Source organism: Juglans microcarpa x Juglans regia, chromosome 2D (assembly GCF_004785595.1).
Source record: "Juglans microcarpa x Juglans regia isolate MS1-56 chromosome 2D, Jm3101_v1.0, whole genome shotgun sequence".
NCBI lineage: Eukaryota > Viridiplantae > Streptophyta > Magnoliopsida > Fagales > Juglandaceae > Juglans > Juglans microcarpa x Juglans regia.
The window spans coordinates 22,902,172-22,903,837 of NC_054596.1; the positions used below are offsets into that span (position 1 = coordinate 22,902,172).

At 38.1% G+C, this 1,666-nt stretch overlaps 1 protein-coding gene across 1 annotated transcript; it reads right to left on the reverse strand.

Annotated features, from left to right (window-relative positions):
* Positions 1-378: 378 nt before the first annotated feature.
* Positions 379-1,213, reverse strand: LOC121250627 (protein DMP7-like). The gene has a single exon (XM_041149801.1). The coding sequence runs from the start codon at positions 1,068-1,070 to the stop codon at positions 423-425; it is 648 nt and encodes a 215-aa protein (XP_041005735.1). The 5' UTR covers positions 1,071-1,213; the 3' UTR covers positions 379-422.
* Positions 1,214-1,666: the final 453 nt, after the last annotated feature.

Genomic DNA, 1,666 nt, shown 5'->3' on the forward strand with positions numbered 1-1,666 from the left:
GTGAGGGAATGAGGTCATGTTACATAAAGTAATACCACATTGATTATTTTCATTCATTTTAAAGGTCCGATGTTAATGGAAAGTAAGTGCATGTTGTAGTAGGTAGATAAGGGTGCGGATGTATAATGCAAAATGGGTTTCAGGGATATAAAATTCTCTTTTTTACTAAACCAATTTGATACGTGCATACTTGCCGAAGACTATCTAGTACTAGAAAGGTAATTACATGAAAGATCAATCATAGAACAGTACTTTCATAGGCAATCGCCTGAACCAATCAGAAACTATATGTAGCATTGTAGCAGGAAAAAAAATATGAATTCCAACCTTAAAAGAACATAAAGAAATTGTCATAAATGTGCCATTGTAAAAGTAAAAGCCGAAAGGAAAGATAAAAAAGAAGCAAGATGAAGAGAGATTAATTATTCGCGAGAGAGAGGGAATCCGATTCCATGACGCTTGCTGGGGAATGCAATGAACAACAAACTGCAAACCAAGCCAATCCCAATAGGCAATGCGACAAGAAGTTCCTTAAACTCCTCAGACGGTGCCGGATAGAAGCAGTTAACAATGTTTTTATCAAACAATGCCACTGCTGCAAAAACCAGTATCGACAAGAATGCATGGAAAAAATCAATAAACCTTAGCCTGTACTTCTCAGCCTCCTCGGGTCCGAGTGTCACTAACCCATCAATCACCCACAAGCCTTGAGATGTTGCCAAACCATATCGAACTTTGCCTCTCGCATCCCTGAAACTGTCGGTGAAGCACAAGATAAAGCACGAGAAGCAACAGCCTCCAAGGAGGCATAGAGTCCTGACCTGGCTTGTGATGGTGTGGCACTGGCCTTGTTGTGTGAATATTGGTGACATGAATTGGAACGAGAGGACTGTTCCCGTGGGGAGAAGATTGGCCAAATGTGCTGACATTTTGAAGGTCTTTCTCATGGCCTTATGTGCAGGAGTTTTGGGGTTTATGAGGGGTAAAACTGGTGCATTTTCCAGAAGTGGTTGCTGTGTTTCTAGGAAAGCCACGAGAGATTCTTGATTTTGTACGTTCTCCGACTCCATTGATCAACCAAACTAATTCTCTTCTTCTTTGATCTGTTTATAGCTTATAGGATGTTTTTCACAATTACTCTCTATTGAAGAAAAGAAATGTCATGAATGGAGCTGGGATAAAAATCCAGAGAGAAACTCAAAATTAGTGCAGATTCGTTTTTCCGTTAAGTGCCAAGACAAACGCGTAAAAGTTGATGACCTTTTCTTAAAACTCCCATTTTTTTTTTTCAATGTGAGAAGGCTATAGTAACTGTTGTGGAATTAATTCGCAATGTTAATTTTAATAAGGAGGGATTTAGTTAATTTGCTGTTATTAGGGAGGTTTAATTCCACCGGCAATGTATTTTATATTTAATTGTGGCTTAAAATAATTAATGTTTGCTAAGGTTGAATGAAGGAGAACTTTAGATGATGGTTTCTTGTTTCGACATTTTCCTACGTTTGAGGAGTGAGTGCTATACAAATATTAATGACATGCACATGAGAAACTTATAAATTAAGGGCCGGATTTGTATAGGCCAAGACCAAAAATGGGAACTCTTCCCTTAATTCACAAACCATCTCTCTCTTTTTCACTTTGCTTCACAAATTTTCAAAAGTGTATA

Excerpts from the sequence above, each read along its gene's own strand:
- LOC121250627 (XM_041149801.1), bottom strand. The coding sequence starts at position 1,070 with ATGGAGTCGGAGAACGTACAAAATCAAGAATCTCTCGTGGCTTTCCTA.